This window comes from Sciurus vulgaris, assembly GCF_902686455.1.
Source record: "Sciurus vulgaris genome assembly, chromosome: 8".
Classification (NCBI taxonomy): domain Eukaryota; kingdom Metazoa; phylum Chordata; class Mammalia; order Rodentia; family Sciuridae; genus Sciurus; species Sciurus vulgaris.
The window spans coordinates 147878077-147899534 of record NC_136468.1 but is presented as its reverse complement, the minus strand read 5'-3'; the positions used below and the strand labels follow the sequence as shown (position 1 = coordinate 147899534).

Sequence of the window (21458 nt, the reverse complement as noted above, 5' to 3'; positions counted from 1 at the left end):
AGAAAAAAAAAAAAACCTGCAGATTGTTACAGTTGTAGGTTGGCATGAAAACTTCCCAGCAAACATTAGTTATTCTCCATCTTTGGGAAATGAATCTACAAATTAATTAGGCAGGGCCATACCCTAAAGCCTGGGTGGTAAAGCCTCCTGAGAAAAAACATTCCCGTAGGCAACTGTGCCCTGTCCTGTCCCTCCCCTCCACGTGATGTGTTCACTATAAAGAATACATAGGCCAAGCACAGTGAATGCCTGTAATCCCAGTGGCTCAGGAGGCTGAGGCAGGAGGATTAAGAGTTCAAAGCCAGCCTCAGCAATGGGGAGGCACTAAGCAAGTCAGTGAGACCCTGTCTCTAAATACAAAATAGGGCTGGGAATGTGGTTCAGTGGCCAAGTACCCCTGAGTTCAATCTCCAGTGCAAAAAAAAAAAAAAAAAAAAAAAGCCCAGAAAGTTGGGTATGGTGGTACACACCTGTATGCCACTGCTTGGGAGGTTGAGGCAGGATTACTTGAGCTGAGGAGTTGAAGGTAAACTTGGATAATAGTGAGGCCGTCTCAAAAAAAAAAAAAAAAAAAAAAAGGAAGGTGGCGGGTGGGGAGAGAAGAACATATACAAAAATAAAAAGACCGATCACTCTAGGTTTATGAATCGGTAGCTTAGCCTCTCAAGACTGCCAGTGTTTAACTCATGGGAAACTGACGCTAGCCTAGCAAACCGCCCTTGGACCTGGTAAGTGTTCACACTAGTGCAGGAGCTTTGCTGGGGTTAAAGTTGTAGAGGAGATGCTCGGGCAACTTAGCTCCAAAGGAGACCCACCCAGAGGAGCTAGAAACTAACCCAAAGTCCCGACCCATGCCCCAGTGTGGATGAACCTTGAGAGCATACAGGTGAGCCAGATGCAGAAGGTCACACAGTGCAGGACTCCATCTACATGGGAAACCCAGAGGCAGGAAGTGGATTAGTGGTTGCTAGGAATTGCTAGGAACTAGAAGCAGGGTTTCTTCTTGGGGCGACAGAAATGTTCTGGAATAAGATAGTTGTGATGGTTGAACAAATTTGTGAATAACTAAAAGCCACTGAATTATAATCTTTTTTTTAAATGCTCGACTCTTGAGCCACATCCCCAGCCCTTTTTATTTTTTGAGACAGGGTCTCACTAGGTTGCTTAGGGCCTTATTAAGTTACTGAGGCTGAGCTCACACTTGTGATCCTCCTGCCCCAGCCTCCCAAGTATCTAGGATTACAGGCACGTGCCACTGCACCCAGCTGAATTATACATCTTCAAGTAGTTTGTGACTATATTTTGGCTAAATATTGGCAGGAGGAACCCACTGGGCTGCCAGTGCAGTTCATCTCTGGTCGTGAGATTCGCACATGTTCTGTAAAGTGCTCTTAGCTCAAGGCCCCACACAAAATGAGGGCTCCGTAATGCTGGCAATTATTCACTGAAGTCAAGAACCAATGCTGAAGAGAAGATGAGTTTTAAAGGCTTGTGAAATGGGAGGGAGCTGGGAAAGGCAGCAGACCAGTAGGAAGGGGACGGGCGGGAAGGACAGCTGGGCAGCCGCCTGACTGCACTGTGTCTGAAGGAGTCTGGCTGGGGGGCTCTCGGCCTTGGCGCTCCTGCAGCCTGTCCCCATGGGAAGCTGGCATCCCAGTGACGGGCTCCCGGGCTCAGTGGCTAGCCCGAGGCCAGGTCTACTCCTAGAAGACCACCACTGTGGAGGCTGCCACCCGCTAAGGCACTTCACAGCTTATAAACACTGTGCTTCCTTTACCCACCTGACCGTCCTGTGAGGTCAGCAAGGCAAGTGCCATCTGACTGGGCTGTGGAGGGTGCTAGACACTGGGCTCAGGACATTCACTACCCACGGGGAGGAAATTCCACACCGTCTCCCTCTGAGCTCGGGAGCTTCCACCTCTAACAGCCACTGAGTCGCAGGGTCTCCTGGCAATGTTCACACAACCCAAAGAAGCTACTGGCTGGTTCTTCAGTCCTGTTTTGCCACAAGTCACAATAAGTCGCCCTGAGAGAGGCCACTGAGCTGTGAAGTCAGACGGCATCCGAGGAAAGACATGTTCAGAGGGACTTTAAAACAGAATACACAAAACGTGTACCCATGGCTGTTTATGGTTGCCAAATAGTAATGGACGCTGTTCTCTAATCCTGTCAGCTCTGGATAGGGTGGGAGAATGATAAAAGTGGATTTTCTGTTTTTCCTCCTATTTTGTGAATGCTGTGATTTTCTTCAGAAAGTATTTAATCTATTTCTATTATAATCAGAAGAAAAAGTAATAAAAGTATGCCTCACATTCATGGTTTTAGATACATTGAGCTAGAGCTATTTACACAGTAGTGAAATGAACCATAAAATTCTAGGGTAGTGGTCAAAAGAAAGTTACAAGAGGAAAAATAACTGGTATTGCTGAAGAACAATGGCATTATTGAAAATCAGTATCAGAAAGTCTGTCTTAAAATTCTCACTTATTGGGGCTGGGGCTCAGTGGTAGAGCGCTTGCCTCGCACATGTGAGGCACTGGGTTCAATCCTCAGCACCACCTAAAAAAATAAAGATCTTGTGTCCATCTACAACTAAAAAATATTTTTTAAAAAAATTCTCATTTATCTTAATATAAAATGTAGGCCTCAAATTTCAATTTGATTTTCCATGCCCAGCCCTGATCTTCACATCTGCACTTGTGACACCAAAGCATTACTGGTGCCACTGTCCTGCTGCTGCTGCTGGAAACACTCCCTGCACTCTTTCTGGAATTTCTAGTGCTCTCAAAAATCACTTTGAAAAATTTGAAGTTAAACAAAGTAATTTTTTAAAAAAGCCAGGCGTGGTGGTGCACTCCTGTAACCCCAGCAACTTGGGAGGTGAGGCAGAAGGATCTCAAGATGGAGGACAGCCTGGGAAACTTAGTGAGGCCCTGTCTCAAAAACAATAAGTACGTAAAAAGGGCTGGGACGTAGCTTAGCAGTGCAGCGCCCCTGGGTTCAATCCCCAGCACCACAAATTATCATCAACATCATCAACATGTAATAATATATGTTACAGTGATATCATAATAAAAATTGTTATTATTTTTTTAAAGCAACAGACCATAGATGAAGTCGAAAGGGTGCCTTCAGAGCAGTGGGCTAAACGGCTACATCCATCTACCGGTTCACACAACGATGACTGCATGGCATTTAAGTTAAACACTACAGTATAATAAAGAAGCCCACTCTCCTGACATCAAACCATGCACGACACTTACAACCAGCCTTCTTGAGCCAAGGAAAATATCAAGCAACTGAAATTTTGCTGACCTTGCTCCCAAGGTAAAATACAAACATCAAATCTCTCCTTTAATACTTCCTTAGGAGTCATGTATTAAATCCTTCATACCAACTGCTTATTATATGGTACTTGTAACAATTTTTTCATGTATGATTTTTGGCAAGATTTGAAATTAAATTTCTTCAGAGTTGAATAAACACTTGTCTGTCATTTAATGAAATCCAATGATAAAGTACACATTTGAAGTAGTATTGAATGAACATGAGATAAACATGATTAAGAGGAAATAATTCAAGTATGGAAACAAATTATTTTGTTGTACACATTTATACAAAATATATAATGAATATAACAGTTGAAAATAAAAAATAGAACTAAGCAAGTATATAAAACACAAAATAAAATAGTAACAAAACCATGCTACCTTATTTGAAATTGTTCATCTTTTATAATTTTTGGGGGGGGGGGGCGGGGACTGGGGATTGAACTCAGTGACACTTACCCACTGAGCCCCATCCCCAGCCCTTTTTTGTATTTTGTTTAGAGATGGGGTCTCACTGAGTTGCTTATTAGCACCTCACTAAGTTGCTGAGGCTGACTTTGAACCCCAGATCTTCTGGCCTCAGCACACTGTGCCCCGCTAAAACTCTTCATCTTTTAGATCCACAATGCTTTACCTCTTATGTTTAAAACAGTGATTTCCATTATGCTTAGTCTATGAAACCGTAATTTTTTCGTAGTTGCAGATGGATAGCATGTTTTTATTTGGTTTACTTTTACGGGGTGCTAAGGATCGAACCCAGTGCCTCACCCATACTAGGTGAGTGCTCTGCCACTGAGCCACAACCCAGCCCTTTATTTAATATTTTTAAAAGAAAAACCAATTCTCAAACTCAAGGATTAATAAATACTTGCAAAGCAGTCCCTGAAATCTTTGTGTATCTGTTAACGAAAATACAAATCCAGAATACAAAATCTATCTGAAATTATCTAAGCAAATTATTTAAATAAGACTCAGTTTCTAAGATAAAAAAAAATTTAAATCTTATTATATACAAAGTTACATACAAACACAAATGGGTTTTTGTTGATATGCTTTGAAAAAAATAAACCAGTCACCATTCCTTAATCTTTCCTACACTATGCTGGAATTCAAAAGAACTTTGAATAATTTCAAGAAAACTACCGAATAGAAATAGTTAAGGAAATAGTTCAAGGAAAACTATTACATAGAAAAATAAATTCACTGCTAAAGTTATAAATCATGTTTGTTTTGAACTTGTGGAAGTTTTCATTATTTAGTTCATAGCTTCTATAGAATAATTCTACAATATTAACCTTTTCTCATTAAAAATGACAGATTTCTATCTGTAGACAAGTAAGAGAGTCCATTTTCCCCATAAATCCCCCTCAAATCCTAGACATTAGCTTCCCAATAAGTTTTTCACACATCGATTTATGGAGAAAAGTTTTCCACAGCCCAGGACACTTGCTCTCCTCATTAACCTGAAATCAGATTCTGTAGTTACTCAGGGACAAACTTACTATTTGGATAACTCTGTCCAAACATGTACTGCTAACACATAAAAGAATAAATATGTGATAACATCTGAAGCCAAATCTCCATTTAGACAATATGGCCTTGTTCGCATCTGATCACGGTGGGAGGCAGCAATGAAGGATGCTCTGTCTTGACTGACTGATGTTGTGACTCCATAAAAGTCACTTTTCCCAAAGCTGTGCTCAAATGTCAATGCCATGCATTTCAAAGTGAGGGCCTACAGGTTAGAAAAGCCTGACCTTGATAAATGAACATCCTGTTAAAAAGAAAGTCGCAAACTTGTTAGAAGACCTTAGGCTGCATCACACGGGACGACTCCCTCAGACAAATGGATCCCAGAAGCACAGGTTGAGAATAATATTTAAGAAATATTTCCTGTAAGAAACCCACTGCATTAATACCTGTCCTGTTCATATGGGCATTGATCTCAGTCTTCCCAACAGAAGTTCTGCCACACAATTTCTATTAATAGCCTTAAAAGATGCAAAGTTTTCCACCAGTACTGGGAACTGAACCCAGGGACTTTCCTTTTATTACTTTTAATTTTGAGGCAGGGTCTCACTAAGGGCCTCAAACCTGCAATCCTCCTGCCTCGGCCACCCGGGTCCCTGGGATGATAGGGGCATGCCACCGCACCTGGTAGGAAATGTTTTTGTTATCATGCGGACACTTTCAGTTTCTTTTTCTTGGCCTTCAGTACAGGAGGAAGAGAAATCTTAAAGGCGGTCCTGAAATGACACAGAGAACACTTTCAATGCATGAAAAGCTCTGAACTTGAGCCACACACACCACCTCAAAGATACTTACTCACACGTGGTACAGATAGGGCTGAAATTGCAGAATACTGTAAATTAAAAAAACAAAAACAGAATAGTTTAAAAACTATAGTTGAGATCTTTTCTGCCCTTCCAACATAGAAAAGAAAGAAAACTTGAACTTACTTGACAAACACACAGAGCAGACATAGCCAATTTCAATGAGATTTCGATGACAGAAGCAAGCAGCCCTGTAGTCAACGTGAATCGGGGGTGGGAGGATTAACTGAGATCGCTGATCCTGATCAGGAAGAAAAACCCACTGTAGGGGGAAAAAAGTGAGGAACTTTTACTTAAAATAATTGGAAAAAATAACCAGGAGTCAGAATACATAACAGGTATCAGCCAGCAACACTAAGTCAAGATTTTCCTTAAAAGTCTATTGAGAAATAGATTTTTATTCACTCGACCAATCCACAGGCATGAGATACTGCATAGAGGTTGAAGGGTCCAAAGACCTGATGCTACCCTTCCTGGCTTGGAAACTTGGAAACTGGAAGCCACCTGCTTACTCCTCCCCTGCAGTCACTGGCCCTCCCCCCATGCTCCCACCCATCCCTGGGCGCCCTAGGGGCAGGCACTGCTGCCCTCTTCTCACCAGTAGATACTGCACAAGGGAGGGCATCTGGGGCACCTTCAAGTACAGTCCTCCTGTGATGTCACAAGCCTGCAAGACACACAAAGGGCTCTGCCAATCTAGCATCTCTAAGCTTTTCCAGGGGAATGGAATTCCCACCACTGACTCTCCAGGTCTATAAAAGGTTCAACTGGTACATGAAGTTCATTTACTCATTCAGCAACTGTTTTTCAAGCACTACCATGTGCCACTGTCCCTGGCTCAGGAACTACAGCAATAAATAAGATGAACAGTGTCTCCTCCTCATGAACTGGTGTTCTAGTACTTTCGTAAGATCAGGAATAGGCTGGGGTTGTGGCTCAGTGGTAGAGTGTTCGCCTGGCATGTGTGAGACATTGGGTTCCATCTCCAGCACCACTTAAAAATAAATAAATAAAACAAAGGTATTGTGTCCATCTACAATTTAAAAAAGTTTTTTAAATAAATAAAAAATCAGGAGCAAATCAGGCTAGGCAGGGTGGCATGTCTGTAATCTAGCAACTCAAGAGGCTGAGGCAGAAATCACAAGTTCAAAGCCAACCTCAGCAACTTAGCAAGATCTTGTCTCAAAATAAAATTTTTAAAAGGGGCAGGGGACCTGGGGTTGTGGCTCAGTGGTAGAGCACTTGCCTAGCATGTGTGAGGCATTGGGTTCGATTCTCAGCACTGCGTATAAGTAATAAAATAAAAGTCCATTCAACATCTAAAAAATTCACATATATACAAGGGGAAGGCGGCGGTGGTTGGGACTGTAGCTCAGGGGTAAAGTGCCCCCGAATCGAACCCCAGTATCGGGTCCCACAAGAGAGTGTAAATTGGGTCAGGAATACAAGAATAACCTCACAGGTCATGATCATTTCTATGAGGAAAAATGAAATCAGGTGGTTAAGGGTGGCTTCTCTGGGAGATGACACAAAAGCAGGGACAGAGTACAGGCAGGGAGCAGGCACTCGAGCACCGGAGAAACGGGGGCAGGTAGCTGCGGGGTTTTCAGGCAGTGTCGAGGGGGCCGGAGGGCCGGGGGCTAGACCGAAGAGCCCGGGAGGCTGGGGCTCCAGTTCCAGGCACTCAGCCCACAGGACGCCTGGGCGAGGACTCGGGTTAGCACCTTGACCTGCCGTCAGTGGAGGGTTTCAAGGAGCTTTAGTGCCTCGGGGAGAACCAACTTTGGCAGGCGGGGTAAACATGAAAGCACCCCGCCACCCACAAAGGGAGGTGGTGGGGGCTCAGGATGTATTTAAAGTAGAATCTAAAGGAGCTGCCAGGAGACACGAAAGGAGAGGCAGAGCAGACAGCAGGCATCAGGCTGGGGCTGCACCCCCTCAGGGGTGCGCTGCCTCTGGCTGAGCTGGGGCTGCCCCTGGGGAGGGGAGGCTGTGTGAAAAAGCTCCCCTTGGAGACCTAGGTCCACCGAGAGGATACTCTGTGTACACGGCTGAATATGCAAACCTGGAACTCAGAGGAGCGCTGGGCCGGCACCAGACCACAAATGCCAGGGAAGGGGCCACAGTTGGTTTTCAGCCATGACAGAAGCAAGATCTTGGAGTTTACACTGTGCGGACTGAATTGTGTTGCTAAAAAATGTATTCAATCTTTCTGATATTTTAATGCTGAAATAAAATCATGTGTTCAAGATTATATATATATAATACAGAAGCATGGCTTAAATAACAAATGAAGATATGCCAGGTACCCTCACCTGATTATCACACGTGTATACGTGTACAGAAATGTCATACTGCATGTACTCCATAAATATGTACACATACCATGTGTCAATTAAAAATAAAAACACGCCTGTAATCCCAGTGGCTCAGGAGGCTGAGATAGGAGGATCACAAGTTTGAAATCAGCCTCAACAACTTAACAAGGCCCTCAGTAACTTAGTAACCCTGTCTCAAAACAAAAAAATAAAAAGGTCTGGGGATATGGCTCAGTGGTTAAGCACCCTGGGTTCAATCCCCAGTACCAAATAAAATTAAAAGATCATTCATTTTAGTAACATATTTAATGCAACATATCCAAAGTATTGCCATTTTGATATTACTCAATATAAAAACTATTTATTTCCATAACTACCAATGTCAAGCATTGTCTTAAAACATACCTGTTGGAGGAGTCCTGAATCAGAGTCCAAAACACAGGCATCGATCAAAATATTCTGAAAGGAACATTGAGAAAATATTACAAAAACAATACTAATAATGACTCCTTTATACTTATCCCTTTTTCTTTTTTTGGTACTGGGGATGGAACCCCAGGGCACTTTACCACTGAGCTACATCCCCAGCCCCTTTTTAATTTTTTATGTCAAGATAGGATCTCATTAAGTTGCTCAGGCTGGCCTTGAACTTATGATCCTCTTGCCTCAGCCTCCCAAGTAGCTGGGATTACAGGCCTGCACCACTGCAACAGGTCTGTCTTTTTAAAACCTGTTAAAGAAAATGTATTAGTTATGTTCATCTGAACATTTTTACTATTTTAAACTAAAAAATACTGAATCTTTAAATGCCTTACTAAAGTAGAGAGAAACCCAGGCAAGGTTTATGCAGAAAATTGTCAAACCAAGATAGGCACAGGGCTCAGGACTGTAATGCAGCCACTTGAGAGGCTGAGACTCAGTAGGATCAGAAGTCCAGGTCAGCTTGGACAACTTAGCAAGACCCTGTCTCAAAATTTAAAACTGTTTAAAAAGGGCTAGGGATGTAGTTTAGTGGTAGAGCATTCTGTGCTCAACCCCTATTACTGCAAAATAAAAAGTAAAAACGAAACAAAAATGAAAAGAAAGAAAACTGTCAAACAGGGGATTCTTGGCCTGGGGCCACGGATGGGCCAAAGGGTTCCCTGAACACGATGAAACTGCATGAAAAACCACATGAGTGCATACCATTCTGGGGACCCCACACATTCTCAGGGGTTCTAGGACACAAAACAGAAGTGACTAGCTTCCAGCAAAGATTCTGGATGCTTAATCCATTAATAAGATTCTTTACCCAGAATACTCAAGGTCAAATGACAGAATCCTTCAATGTGAAACAAATGTTCTCGAAAAGGAAGGCTCTCAAGTCACCTGTTTCTGTGCTGCAAAGATGACGTTCATGAAGTTCATATACTGCAGTGCACTGTCTTCTGCAGCCTTAATCACCTAAAAATCAAGACCCCATTAATACTTCTCAGCATGACCCTATACTCCCACTCACAAGTCACAACCAGTATTTTTTTTTCTGACTTGTCTATTTTCCATTTTAAATACTGAAGTGTAAAAGATGGCAGCAGAACCTGCCCCTAATCCTGCTCTGAGATGATCCTTGTGAACAGTTTGAATATGCTCCTAGAGAGCACATCTGCAGACATGTACGCACACAGAGGGACTCCATCTGGTGTTCTGCCACCTGCTTTGTCCGTCCATGACATATGAAGGGAAGAGATCTTTTTACACCAATAAAATAGAATAGTCGTGTATCACTTAAAGATAGGGATAAATTCCTAGAAATGAGTCATTGGGAGACTTTGCTGTTTGAACACCAGAGTGAACTTCACACACCTAGACACCACCTACTATATGGCTATAGGCTCCACCCCCGTACATGCAGCCCACCGTGACAAAACATCACTAGGCAGGGAATGAATACAGATAGTACTTCTTGCTGACTTCCCAGATTTCTAGGATTTAACCAACTATCTGCACAGGATATTGAAGCAGCTTCCAATTGGTCTTAAACAGTGTTCTGATGACACTGTCAGGGACCTTCTGCTCAGTTCCCTGCTTGCCTCCACAAGACTGCTAGTGTGCGCACTGCTTTTTTCCCATACAGCCCTGAACCCAGGGCCTCACACCTCACACATGCTAGGCAAGCACTCTACCACTACAGTCCCAGCCCTTTTTATTTTATTTCTGTTGGGTACCAGGGATTGAACCCAGAGGTGCTTTACCAGAGACATATCCCCAGAAAATTTTTTTTTTTTTTTTTTTAATCAGAGACAGGATCTCACTGAGTTGCTTAGGGTCTCACTAAATTGCTGAGGCTGGCTTTGAACTTGGGATCCTCCTGGCTCAGTCTCCTGAATCACTGGGATTATAGGTGTGTGTCACCATGCCCGGCCTTTTATTTTTTGAGACAGGGTCTCCCTTAGTTGCTGGCTCATGGCTGACCTTAAATTTGTGATCCTCCTGCTTCAGTCTCCCAAGTGCTGGGATTACAGGTATGCACCACATGCCAGGCACAAATTTAATTTTGATATAGATTGTCAAACCAAAAATTCTACCAATTTATCCTTTCATCAGCGATACACGAAAACAACCAATCTAGCCAAACACAGTGGCACATACCTGTAATCCTAGCTACTCAGGAGGCTGGGGCAGGAGGATCATAAGTTTGAGGCTTAGGATGAACTCAGTGCTTAACTCCCAGCCCCCAGTTCAATCCCCAGTATTGCAAAGACAGAAAAAGAGAGAGAGAGAACAACCAATCCCTAACACTGCCAACAACCCTAGGAACTGCCAGGTTTTTTTCATTTGTGCTAAGCGACACACAATGAAAACCCCATTATCTGTTAGTCAGGCTGAACATTTTCTTTTCTTTTCTTTTTTTTTTTGGTACTGGAAATTTTTTTTTTTAATTTTTTTAATTGTTGATGGACCTTTATTTTTATATGTGGTGCTGAGAATTGAACCCAGCGCCTCACACATGAGGCAAGCACGCTGCCCCTGAGCCACAACCCCAGCTCATGGTACTGGGAATTGAACCCAAGGTCACTTATATACTGAACCACAGCCCCAGCTCTTTTTTTATACTTTTATTTTGAGACAGGGTCTCGCCAAGTCCTTAGGGCCTCGCTAATTTGCTGAGGTTGGTCCTGAACTTGTGATCCTTCTGCCTCAGCCTCCTAAGTCACAAGATTACTTCAGGCACGTGCCACCGTGCCCAGCTCAGACTGAACATTTCTGAATGCTAGAACTGGCCACTTTCGTTTCTTCTTTTGCAGGCTCATTTTTCTACCTGTTTTTCTAGAGTAAAGTTTGACTTTTAAAGATTAGCTTTTAATAAGAGCTCTTTTTTGTTTTAGAAATACAATATTAATTCTCTATAAGGTAAGTATGCTGAAACATACTTTTTTCTTTTGTCCTTGTTTGGGGTTTTCTTTACCTACTTATTTCTTTGAGATGTAAAGCATGCTTAACAAGGCCCTGCCTCTCAAGATTATCAGTGGATGTTTTCTCTTGGCATTTTTGTGACTCAAATTTTAACACTGCAATGTTTGACTTTGGTATGACAGATTTGGGCATCAGTAGTAAGACAGGAATCTTCTTCATTTTGCCCCACTTGGTCAATGGGCAGGCCCAGCACCTTTTTCCCCTGATGTCAGTGCTTCCTTTGTCCCACGCTGCACTGCGGTAGGAACGTGGACTCGTTTCTGTGCTCCAGCCTTTCCCATCTACTTGTCCACTACTGCACCGGGGCCACAACGTCACCGTGGCCTCACAGAGCACTTCAGTGACTTACAGGCATGTCCTATTTCTCACTCCCTTTCAGAAAGTTCCTGTTTCCTTTTGCTTATTGCTAATTTTTAAAAATCACCCGGACCTGCTGGGGAAAAAAAAAATCTGATTTTCTGACAGATAACATTGAATTTACAGTGTGATTTTGGAAAAACTCACATCTAAGAATTAAATATGGTTCTCCATTTATTTATCTTTAAAATCTGCTCTTATACTCCATTTACTTTTTTTATTTCAGAATTCTAGGTTTTTTGTTGTCAATTTACATAATGCCCATTAAATTAATTCTGCATCTTTATTTTAAATGGGTCTTATTCCCACTGTTTTCCAATTCATGTAGTTATATATAAACATAGTGTAAACTTTTTAAATCTTACCAATATTCTTGATTTCATCTCCTGATTATCTATAAAGAAATTAAAAACAGATTACGATTTAATTGAATAATAATGTAGCTTACCAAACATGTATGGTCGACTGCTCTTAAATGAATAACAATAAAACTTTTTAAATATATGGTTTTTCAACCAAGTTTCAACATTCCACCAAATACACAGTAATAAAATAAGTAGAATTACAGTTCTCATTAAAAAATTTCTTACCTTTAACTTCCTTGTTCATTCTGTGAATGTCTTAATTTCTTAATATTAAGGAAAATAAAAATTCTTTTACTTCATAAATACTTACAATAAACAGAAAAATAACCTTAAATTTTAGTTAAATAAACTCAGCAACCAGCTATATTTAAAAAGGAAATGATGTATTTATGGTGGTAAGACACACAAGAGCGGTCAGGCTTTTTGATACTAACTTTATAATTAACGGGGCTTTGTTATCTGGTCAAATATGGTCTTTGTTTCAGATTAAAATGAACATCTGCCAGGCAGTGGTGCACCTGCAATCCCAGTGGCTCAGGAGGCTGAGGCAGGAGGATCACACGGTCAGAGTCAGCCTCAGCGACCTAGAGAGACTGTGTCTCAAAATACAAAAAATGGCTGGGGACATGGCTCAGTGTTTAGGTGCCCCTAGGTTCAATCCTTGGTAGGCCTCCCCTCACAAACTTATATCTGATTGTCCTATTTTATTATTTTAGTTGTAGATGGACACAATATCTTTATTTCATTTATTTTTACATGGTGCTGAGGATCAAACCCAGTGCCTCACATGTGCGAGCCAAGAGCTCTACCACTGAGTTTCAACCTCAGCCGGATTGTCCTATTATTATCCACTGCATCCTAGATTTGAATACTGCAACCATATGCAAATCAACAAGCCAATCAAATGAGATAAAGATTTTAAAACCATACAAAAATGATCAGGCAACCTGAATCAAAGTCCAGGACACAGGAATCATTGAGTACTGTCCAAAAAAATAAAAATAAAAGGACTGGGGACAGCTGGGCACAGTAGCACATACCTGTAATCCCGGTGGCTTGGGAGGCTGAGGCAGGAGGGTAGAGAGTTCAAAGCCAGCCTCAGCAATTTAGTAAAGCGCTATGCAACTCAGTGAGACCCTGGCTCTAAATAAAATTAAAAAAAGGGTTGGGGATGCAGCTCAGTGGTTGAGTGCCCCTGAGTTCAATTCCTGGTATCCAAAAAAAAAAAAAAAAAGGGCTGGCGGCATAGCTCAGGGGCAAGGCATTTTCCTAGCACAAATGAGGTTCTGAGTTCAATCCCCAGTACTGCAAAGTACTTGTAAAAATAATAATGATGATAATAGTAGTGATGCTAATAATGATAATACAGTTACATATAAAACTGAGAGACCATCACACAGACACAGCACAGTGCCCTACTCCAAGGGCAGAGTGACCTGCTTGCTGAGGGAAGGGGCAGCTCACTAAGCGGCCAGGTCAGTAAACAGCTTTTAAAGCTACACACTGTCCCAAGAATGAAATTCTTTAAAATGCCACCTTATCAAAATAAGAAACAAGGAAGCATCCTAAAGAGGCATTTGTTGCAGGCACAAGGACATTATGGGAAAACCAGAGTTTTCTCATTCTTCCCTCATTTTCAAGTTTGTAGGTAATCTCAAAGCCAAGATAAACGATATGTTTTGAAATTACTATTACTGACCACTTTAGAACCCTCCGGCTTTAGAGACATCCAAGGTCCAAGAAATGCCACAGGTCAAACACGCTCATTAGAGAAGACTGCTTCTGAGCAAGTCAACACCAAGGATACAGCAGAGGGCTTTGGCCAGGGATCCCGCCAGCAGAGTTTCCGTATGCTGACCCTTTATGTCACCTACAAATAATAAAAGCGTTGAAGAGGGAATATTTAAGTACTCTTTCTTCAACTAAAATCATTTTCAAATCAAAGTGTTCTTCATGAATGAAAGAAAATGACATTTGCAGGTGGGTTTAAAAACGGATAGCAACTTGTTCTCAGTTATACTTAAAAAAGCAACTTTGAAACCTTTTCTCAACATAAAATATCTAGGTGCTTGGTTCAGGGCTGGGAGGAGGATGGGGAGTCAGTGTCAGTGGTGTAGGGCTCCAGTCTAGGATGGTAATGAAGTTCTGGAGACGGACAGTTGTAAGGGCTCCATAGCAACCTGAGACTTAACACTGATAAACTGCACACAAATGGTAAAATTTTTTGCTATGTAAATTTTAAAGTAAAAATTCTAAAAACTGGTAAATTCATCTAGATTTTACTGTAATGAAAAGCTTTCAAAAAATATTTAAAGCAATAAATTTTGTGGGCTAGGGTGTGGCTCAATGAAAGAGTACTTGTCTAGCAAGAGTGCCCTGGGTTTGATCCTCAGCACTGAAAGAAAAAAAGCAGCAGTAGCAGCAGGGAAGAAAAAACAAAAGAGGTAAAGTTTGTGATCTGTTGTTATTTTGAAAGTTTCAAGATTAACCATCTAAGGCAGCGCAATGTCGCACACCTGTAACCCCAGCAACTCAGGAGGCTGAGACAGGAGGATCGTGAGTTTAAAGCCAGCCTCAGTAACTTGGCGAGACCCTGTCTCAAAATTCAATTCAATTAAATTTTTAAAACGCTGGGGGACGGGGGCGAGGGGAGGCTGGGGGAGGCTGGGGAAGTGGCTTGGTGGTTAAGCACTCTTGGGTTCAATCCCTGGTACCAAAAAAAAAAAAAAAAAAAAAAAAGTTTACCCATCTACATGGCGTGAAATGTCATATATGGGGCTAGGGATGTGGGTCAGTGGTAGAGTGCTGGGCGTTCAGGCATGCACCACTATGCTCAGCTCCTCCAGATGATTTTAGCAGCTTCATTAAGGTACGACTTACAGACCACAAACTCCCTCCTTTGAAGTGTGCTACTTGATTATTTTTAGCAAGCTGAAAGCCTTGCAACCATCACCACTTCCAATCTCAGAACAGCTTCCGTCACCCAAGATCACTGAGCCCACTGCAGTCACCCTTTGTCCCTCTAGCCCTGGGCAACCACTAACCTACTTCTGTGTCTAAAGCTCCCTTTGCTTCCAGGTGACTCCGACGCACACTAAGGTTTGAAAAACCACAACCTCAGGCAACAGGGAACCAGCAGGGCTTGCGAGGCTGATGAGACCATGGGTGTGAGCAGAAAAGGAGACACAGGTGGGTGGGGGACATCAGGAAGGGGAATGGTGGTATCCTTGGGGGCACCTGGGCAACACGAAGGGGACTGTGGGACACTGACACGGAGACAAGGAAGCGTGAAGGGACGACTGGGCTTGAGACAAAGACTGGCAAGTGTCCACATACAAATGACAACAAAAGGTGAAAGTGGGCAGAACGTTGAGAGAAGGGAGAAAATCACAGCGGAACGCAGGCCCCCGAGGGAGGTGCGACACACCTGTACGGACAAGTGAGGAAAAGCCAGAGGTGGGATGAGGAAACGATGGTCCAGAGAAGAGGAAAACCAGGTCAAGGACTCCCGGAAGCAGAGGCTGCTCAGAGTGCCGCAGAGGCAGCAGCTGGGCAGCAGCGTCAAGGCTGAGGAGCAGAGAACTATGCAGCCTGGATGAGATTCCGAGACAGGGAAGCAGGGAGGGCTCGGAGCCACGGCATCAGGAGCCTCGGGTCTTTGCGCTACAGCCTGCAGGCCCTCCCAGCAGCCCCAGAGCAAAGTAACAGCCATAAAAATAAAAAGCTATTACTTTTGGTCATCAGATCTTTGATTTCTTCAACGATGACTTCATTTGCCGCTGTTAACAGTTCGTATTTTCCATCTTTACTGCCGGAGGGGTTCAGTTCAGAAGGGAGGTCGCCAGAGTCTCCAGAGAAGTCGCCCAGTCTGCCGTTCTTCCCAGGGTACAGAAACCGACTGCAACAGCAGGGGATAGAACTCCAGTTCTGGTGAGACCCACCGCCCTCCTCCCACTCCCGACCAGGGCGAAATTCAAAGAAAACAAAATGACACCAACTTTGGGCTCACAAGATTCTACTGTAAAAAATTTCCATTTTTAAAAAATACATAAAACAGGCACGCTGGTGGACATTTCATTTGTCCCCACGGAACACTTTAATGGTCTGGTGCTAAATTGGAAAATGTGAGGAAATAAAGGCTGGGCATGGAGCTCAGTGGGAGAGTACTGCCCAGCATGCTGAGGCCTTGGGTCAGATCCCCAGCACCACATCAGAAAAAAAGAGAGGAGCGTGCTGGGCTACAGACCCCCGAGACACCTCAGGGGTACCCATGCTTTACTCCCTCGGATGACAATCAGAAGATGTTCACATCAAATTCTAATTTACTGCCAACTTATTATTTGAGCTCCATACTACCTACCCCAGTAATAAAAACTTGGTCCCAGGGTTCCCAAAAGATTCTCCCAGTGCTTCATGACTCTTATAAGAAAAATATACACCAAGGATGGGAACAGAAGTCCACAGTTAGTGCCCTAGACTCTTGCCTCACCAAAGGAAGTAACTCCAACAATCAAGATAACTGGAAAGTTACCTCCAGGAAATATGTTGGTAAAGAAGTCACTGCCATGGTGATGGGCCAGTGAAAACAGAAGAACTGTGTTTTACAAGGGGGAGCTGAACATATAGTCAGTATACAATGTGCCAAGTAACGTGGTCAGCAGTACTCATGAAAAGCACATAGAAAAATCCACCTGTATCTACACTCACGTGCACCATCTGGTACTGAGTCTAAGAGCCAGTTTTGTTTTGTGTTTGGTACTGGGGATTAAACCCAGGGGGGTACTTTACCACTGAGCCATATCTCCAGTCCTTTTTTTTATTTTGAGATGGGGTCTCAATAAGTTGCTTAGGGACTAAATTGGTGAGGCTGGTCTCAACCTTGCAATCCTTTTGCCTCAGTGTCCAGATTTTCCAGGATTACAAGCATGCACCACAGCACCCAGCCAGAGCCAAGGTGCTGTTGCTCATGGTCACACCATGCAGAGTAAGCAGAGGCGAAACTGGCTGAAAGGAGGGCATGATCACATGTGCAGTGGATCACTCTGGGGCAGTGCAATGAGCAGAGAGCTGGGGAGCTGCCAGTCTGGTTGGCCACTCTCTCCTTTTCCTAGACAATATAGGTGACTCTGTGTAAGAGAAATGTGTGATTGTGCAACCCAACTATTTATCAATGTTCGTACATATTGAAACGTATACGTGCTGATTCTTGATGCCATGGCTACTGTTCACTGCAACTAGAAAAATTCATTCTACAATACAGACTAGGAACATCACATCCCAACTGGCCCAAAAACCTAAAAAATGTCAAGCACTGAACACAAAATGGCCACAATAGTCACGCATACCTTTCTTGAATGTGACTTGCTATCACAGCAAGCTTGTTGGAACGGTTCATGAATAAATGGGAGTTTCCCAGCACCATCACAGCATCCATGCACTTGGATAAAGTAAACTGTTGAGCAAAGAGACATGAGAGAAACGAGTTCACACTCCAAATAACTCAGACTGTAAAATGACTACAAAGGCACAGCAAGAATAAGGAGCAGCACAGGAAGCTCCTACACGGTGATAGAACAGTTTCATTTCTTGACTGTGGTGGTGGTTAAACAAACCTATGCACGTGATAAAACTGCACCAAAGTACACAAACACACAAAGGAATGTCTTCTAAGTAAGGTCTGTAGACTGCACTGGTTGTGATACTGTGCACAGTAGTGTAAGATGTTACCAAGGGCAATCAGGAATAGGACATGGGACCTCTCTCCACCATTATTTAAAGTTTCTGGTCAGCCTACAGTAACTTTTTAAAAGACTGCTTACTATACAAGTCAATTTATTAAATGTTCAGAAAAGGCAATATGGAGACAGAAGGCAGGTCTGATGAAGGACTTGTATCTAGAATTTATAAAGAGATCTCAAAACACAAACCACCTGCAGATTGGGATGGAAGCAGAGATTGACTGTAAACAGGCATGAGAGCTTCCTGTGATAAAAGAAATGTTCTAACATGGAATTGCGGTGTTTGTTACATAACTTCACTAACTTACTAAAAATTCACCAAAGTGCACATTATAATTCCCAAACTTTATAGCAAGCAAATTATTGCTCAATAAAGCCCAGGATTTTTAAAGCAATATAAAACTCACACAAGTTAAACCAGAATCATCCAAAGGCCTCTTCGAGCCATCTTACCTGAGATTCCTTCAATGCTTGCTTTCCCCACCAAATTGGGTTGGCATCAACTATGATAACCAGAAGATTCAATTCATCTTCTGAAAATATGAACAAGAAATAAAATTTAAAAACATCTGCCTCATGAAAATGAATCAAAACTGACATGCCCATTAAATTCACTATATACCTTTAAATGTTTATCCTCTTACAATCATGAGATTAACAGAAAGCCAAGTTGTTATAAAGGTTTGAGCTCAGAGGGCTCTTAGCAGCTCTTGCCTGCTCCCTATCCCCCCTGCATGCTCTAGAATATCATGAGCCATATTTCATCAAACCTAAGGCAAAATGGATTGTGAAATGTGCCCCCCTTTTTATTTGGACTAGGATCAAACCCCAGGTGCTTCACCTCTGAGCTACATCCCCTGTCCTTTTAACTTTTTGAGACAGGGTTTCTCTAAGTTGCTGCGAACCTCATTTAAGTTGCTGAGGCTGGCCTTGAACTTACCATCCTCCTGCCTGAGCTTCCCAAGTCGATGGCATTACAGGCATGTGCCACCATGCCTGGCAAAAATGTGCCCTTTTTAATGTACCAAGAAGAAAAAAAATGCCACCATCTTCCTAGTAGCACACCATCTGGGTTTCAGCAAGGGCAGGGATTCTGTCTGTTTTGTTCACAACTTATGCTCAGCTCCTAAAATGGAACCAATTTTTAATTGTAAATGGAACCAATTTTTAAAAAGTAAAAACCAAAGGGGGAAAATCAATTCCTAGGTAAAGACTTTAATGGGAAATGGAATTAGGATGCTTTCCAATGCAAAAGACACCACTAAACAGGCTACCATAACACAGTGATCATTCAATATTTACACTGAGTATCAGTACTCACTGTTGGGGTCCTGGGTCCAAGTCCACAGAGCCACACTTTTCACTGAGGTGGCAGACAGGTGAACACCTAAGCGCACTGGTATGAAAGGCCCAGGGTGCTCATGCAATACGCAGAACACCAACACCTTTCCTGCCTCCCCACCTTCCTTCCTGCAGTCCCATCTCCTACATCAGGAAATCCCCCTTCCACTTTTTGTTTCTGCATATCCAAATCCGAGTTATTCTTCAAGGTCCCAAACCAGTGTGACCTCTTTTCTTGAGGGTTGGAGAGTTCCAGCCTGCTCTGCACTAGGCACTAGCCTCTGTGACCCCACAACCCATTCCATCCTGATGACAACCCTGCAAAGGACATAGTATTGTCTTTCATCAGTTATAACATGTACCCCCTCCTTTTTCAATTTGTTACTAAAACCCAGATAGTATCCTACAATTAAGATGGGCCTCATTTTTTTTTTTCTTTTTCAGAGGTATATTAAATAAGGGCACATTTCATAATCCATATTAGTTTTGTTGAAATATGGTATATAGTATCCCTATTTTGCAAATGAATGTAACTTGCTCTAAGTCACATGGATTCTTAGCAAGTGGAAAAGTCAGTTTGCTTGACTCTAAAGACTGACCTTTCATGGCCCACTGCCTACCTCTACCTACTACCAACACCACGGACTCTCTTCTAGTGACACAGCACCCACTGTGCTTCTGGCCTATCTTCCCAGTGCTGCCTGCTGGACTACAGACTCCTTAAAGAATGATGATTATTTTTCCTTTCTTCTTCTTCTTCTTCTTCTTCTTCTTTTTCTATCCCAGGTTGAGATAATACATATAAATCACATAATGACACGCCAAACACTGAAGCGGCACTTAATGATTGTATTTGCCACAGGCATGACATACCCACAGCCTGTAAGCCTTAGTCTTATATTCTCCATCTGGCCCCAACATACAATCCTGGGGCCATTCAGTCCTTGCTACTGCTTAAAAGTTTGAGAAATGAGGGAAAAAATGTTGCCTGTCAGACGTATGGACCTACACACATGTAATGTCCTGTGAATTTCCTTTGTTTCTCTACCTCATCTGCAAACCAGCAATGCCAGGCCTGCATCCTTCAAAGGGTTGTGAGGCCAGAGAAAACGGATAAAGGGAGTATGATCCATTGTTCCCACCTCTGAGAGGACCTCCCAAAGTCTATTCTTGCCCCTCACAGTTCACCTTCAACACAGCAGCCAAGTGATTTTCTTAAACTGGAAATCAAATCATAACAAGTCTTTGCTTAAAACTCTAAAACGTGGGGCTGCGGTTGTGGTTTAGTGGTGGAGAGCTTGCCTGGCATGTGTGAGGCCCTGGGTTCGATCCTCAGTACCACATATAAATAAAATAAAAGTCCACTGACAACTAAAAAATTTTAAAAAATGAAAATAAAAAACCCTAAAACAGCTTCATAAAATACAGTTCAACCTCTTGGCACACGAGACCTTCATATTTGCATGGCCAAAATCCAGCTCATTCTCGATCTCATCCCTCTCACCTCCTCTTTCTTCAAGATATCGAGGCCCTAAAATGGGTAGTTTAATGTATGGATGAAAGTCTCCCCAACTTCCTCTATCAGGCTCCCTGTTTCTCTCTTCTCAGTGAAAACTGGTAACTCGAACTTCTGTGCAACGTCCCCCAGAAGTTCACAAAGGCATACAAGTACTAGTTCCACTATCTCGCTTTTTTCTGGACTCCCAACTGAAGTAGCTCCTCCTTGATTCCAGTCCCCACAAGGTCCTATTACATTTCCTCCTACATTGTCTTCATAGCTCTTGTCACCCTTTGGGATTTTATTTACTTGCCGAATGCCCCTCTTGCTCACAGTGACCTACTCAAGCATCCCCGTCCGTCGCGTCCTCTACCGTACTGCCCAGTGCAGAAAATACTGCCTGGCGCACAAGCGATCCAAAGTATTTCCTGAATGAATGGAGGGACGCACGGGCTCTCCTCTAAAACCCAGACGGGTTCCACCCGGCCCAAAGACGCACTCCGCCAGGCGGATCCGGGCCGGGCCCACTTCGCCCAGCCCTGGGTCGGGGTCCCTCCCTGCGCGGCCCTCACCGTCTGAGACCATGGCGACCCTGTCCCTCCGCGCAAAACAGCGGTCAGGCGAGCGCTCCGAAGCCTGCGCACCCCGACTTCCGGCGCCGCCGAGTGACGCACGCGAGACTGGGCCCGGGTGCGACTGCACTACGGCCCCGCCCCCAGAGCGCCG

At 43.2% G+C, this 21458-nt stretch overlaps 1 protein-coding gene across 8 annotated transcripts; it reads right to left on the bottom strand.

Annotated features, from left to right (window-relative positions):
- Window positions 1–3749: 3749 nt before the first annotated feature.
- On the bottom strand, window positions 3750–21394 carry GTF2H3 (general transcription factor IIH subunit 3). Of its 8 annotated transcripts, none has more exons than XM_079150810.1 (14): window positions 21305–21394; window positions 18347–18426; window positions 17501–17607; window positions 15887–16053; window positions 13963–14025; window positions 12381–12410; window positions 12156–12184; window positions 9349–9423; window positions 8386–8439; window positions 6261–6329; window positions 5789–5924; window positions 5655–5691; window positions 5484–5575; window positions 3750–5103 (listed from the first exon to the last, which is right to left on the bottom strand). In XM_079150810.1, the coding sequence occupies exons 1-13, from the start codon at window positions 21315–21317 to the stop codon at window positions 5506–5508; spliced, it is 930 nt and encodes a 309-aa protein (XP_079006936.1). In that variant the 5' UTR covers window positions 21318–21394; the 3' UTR covers window positions 3750–5103; window positions 5484–5505. The 8 variants fall into 8 exon arrangements, with proteins under 8 accessions (XP_079006936.1, XP_079006937.1, XP_079006943.1 ...); XM_079150811.1 differs by having other exon boundaries at window positions 3750–5064; XM_079150817.1 differs by lacking the exon at window positions 21305–21394 and adding an exon at window positions 21232–21250.
- Between the last annotated feature and the right edge of the window lie 64 nt (window positions 21395–21458).